This window comes from Hypoxylon trugodes (assembly GCF_022578975.1).
Source record: "Hypoxylon trugodes strain CBS 135444 unplaced genomic scaffold F4822scaffold_49, whole genome shotgun sequence".
In the NCBI taxonomy this organism is placed as follows: Eukaryota; Fungi; Ascomycota; class Sordariomycetes; order Xylariales; family Hypoxylaceae; genus Hypoxylon; species Hypoxylon trugodes.
This window is the reverse complement of record NW_026250064.1, coordinates 1-2,821: the sequence shown is the minus strand read 5'-3', so window position 1 is coordinate 2,821 and position 2,821 is coordinate 1. Positions and strand designations below refer to the sequence as shown.

At 46.7% G+C, this 2,821-nt stretch overlaps 1 protein-coding gene across 1 annotated transcript; it reads left to right on the top strand.

Annotated features, from left to right (window-relative positions):
• Positions 1-783: 783 nt before the first annotated feature.
• On the top strand, positions 784-1,249 carry F4822DRAFT_423551 (uncharacterized protein). The gene has a single exon (XM_051459991.1). It carries the CDS (start codon positions 856-858, stop codon positions 1,105-1,107), a length of 252 nt encoding a protein of 83 aa, XP_051308280.1. The 5' UTR covers positions 784-855; the 3' UTR covers positions 1,108-1,249.
• The last annotated feature ends 1,572 nt before the right edge of the window (positions 1,250-2,821 follow it).

The window sequence follows — 2,821 nt, the reverse complement described above, 5'->3', positions numbered from 1 at the left end:
GACAAATTAAGCCGTTTGTAGTAGCGTATCCAAGTTGTCGGGAAGCGATTGTGGCGTAAATCAACTCAGCACACGCCCAACTGCGAAATTTCCACCAAGGATATAATACAGGCCTTCTTATACGAGATAGTAACGTAGGTAATAAAAACTAAATACAGCTATATATATAACCAACAGTTCAATTGCTAGTATAAAAACGATAGGATATTAGGCAGTTAAGACTGTTATGTCTAATAAATGGCACGCGAATAAGACGTGTACCATTTTTAGGACCTTTTTTTAACCATGGGGAATTAAGTAATCCTTAGTTATATTAAAATTGAATGATTATTTATTTACTATGATATCTTATCCATGTCCCGTTTCTTTTATTCCCTGTGTAGGCCCTCGTCCAATTTATTTTGGTGCAACCCATAATATATGCCCTCCTAATTACGCCTCTGTCGTTTCGTACCTGCGGAATCACTTTGTTCTTTAATTTACAATGGATTTCTTTTCACCTTATTTACCGACGACTGGTCCTTGGATCTTTGATGAATTCTGGTATCCGCTGATTAGGAACAGCGCCAATACTTATACCAATGCTTACCCTATCGACCCTCTCCTAGGCGAGTACGGCGCCCAGCCGGTTCTTATTGATCCGCCGGCTATTGTCAATCAGCCAGCCTTCCAACCTACACCTAGACCTAAGCCAGCTGAAGACAGGGCGGAAGCATCTTCCTCCTCCCAAAAGTCATTTAAGTGCGCCGCACCTGAATGCGCCCACCTCGCATGGGCAAGGTTGGAGCATCTTAAACGACACACGTCCATGTATTCTACCTCACCTACCTACATATCATATAGAATTTCACTGAGATGGACGATAGTCACCATAATAAAGACGCAGAACAATTCCCCTGCCCGTTCTGTAGTAAATCTTTCAACCGACGAGACAACTGGCGACAGCATTTGTCCCGACATACAAAGTCCAACGGAGGCCGGAAGATGAGGCTAAAGTACCATCCCGAAGCTAAGAAAATGTACGAAAAAGAGAAGCAACAGCGACGAAGCCGCCGGCGTGCCATGAATGAAGAGCAAATAGATGCGCGACCCTATTGGTCAACGTAGCTGCTACATATATATATTACGCTTTGGAAATGCGCCTGTAGTATAATTGATTAATAATGATGGATGGCAACTTGCATGCATGGATCTCCTGTCATGTGAATAGATCTCCCCTCGGGGCGAGTGAACCACCCCCGCCCTGATGTTACATTGGCAGTGAGTGCAAGCTGTAGGTATGTATATTCCCTTGGTTACCAACTTGCTACGGCACCCCTTGCGACGCTACCTGGGTACCTAGTCGACCTTTTTCCATTACCTTACCGCGAAAGGAACCTACCAGGTAGATGTGGGTTGATCCTTCCTTAAGAAGGCAGCTTTAAACCGTTTCTGTGAGAAGGGGTGTCGGTTATGCGGCAACGGGGCTGGGTAGGACGGGCCGCAAAATGCGAGGATAGAGACGTAGCTCGGGCCGATCTTAAACACTTTGCAGGAACCAACCCCATGACTTACGGCTACTGCGCATCTCTATATTATTGCATATTACCGTATAAATACCATACCTTGAGTTCAGCCCGTCTGGCATAAAAGCACAATACGTACCTACGTAAGTATGCACTATTAATGGGGCTATTACCACATCTATCACGCTGTACGTATTTGGGTTATATAGATCGTTGGTTCATTCCCGGGGTCAGAAGTTTGCTCCTTGTAACTTAGCTTGGACAGCGCCAGCCGATAGATAAGTCCCCTTGTTCCATCTTTTCTCGTTTCCCGGGAAGGCCAGCCTATCTGCGTGATATAGCATCGAAAGCCATATCAGGGCTGGAGTTTATTCGAATGTATATCAGCCCTGAATGGCATTTGATATATTGGAAGTGCCACTTCGTAAGCCTGTCGGGGACCGTGATGACTGGATTCTGTACCTTACCATCTCTTCGCGGACGGCTTTGAATGAGTACAAAACGCTCGTACGGTAAGGCAAAGCCAAATAGAGAAAGAAACAGACAATAACACGACAAGTAGTGTACAGCAAAGGAGACTTTTATCGTATATTGGAGACCAACTGGAAACTTCACAGGTACCCTGTCTATGAGAAACACAGCCTGAAATCCATCCTTGAAGGTATTTCCGCCGGTGTTGGCATCCCCTGACTAGCCCAAGTGCCCTCGGCCCTCCAAACGGGGTAACACTTGCTTCTACCGTTCTTTCGCCAATTTCGTTACGAATGATTCGAGGCGATCCGACCAGACCTTTAGCTTCCGAACGTTCTCGTTAGTCTCCTTATTAAAGCGAGCGGTATCATCTTGCATCCTACTACGGCGTTAGCAACCAACACTGCTTTTCAATAGAGGACCTGCTAACTTCGTATTGAGATCGGCTAGCTGCGCTTCTATCTTTCCCCAGATTCTGTCTTCGATCTGGGCTAGAACCTTGGTCATGACCTCCGATACGATCTGGGGAACGACCTGGTCTCGGAAAGAATCGATCTCCGCCTTGGTTTCCTGCAGTGTTGTTCGCACCCCGAATGTACCTACATGGTCTTCGAGCCGTGAAATAGGTCCAATACCATCCTGTTGCTCTGTCTTCCCCGCCCCTTCTTCTTGCGTAGCTGGCTGCGGTAGAATCGGCTCTTCTGCTATCGCACCGGAAAATAAACCCCCCCACCCGCAATCACCTGCTTGTAGACTGGGGTTGTTTGTTGAAGTGTTTGTAGCATCGAGAAAGGGGGGGCATAGCGCATCCATCGTAGGGTAGCCAGGATTGCAATTGGTGCAGC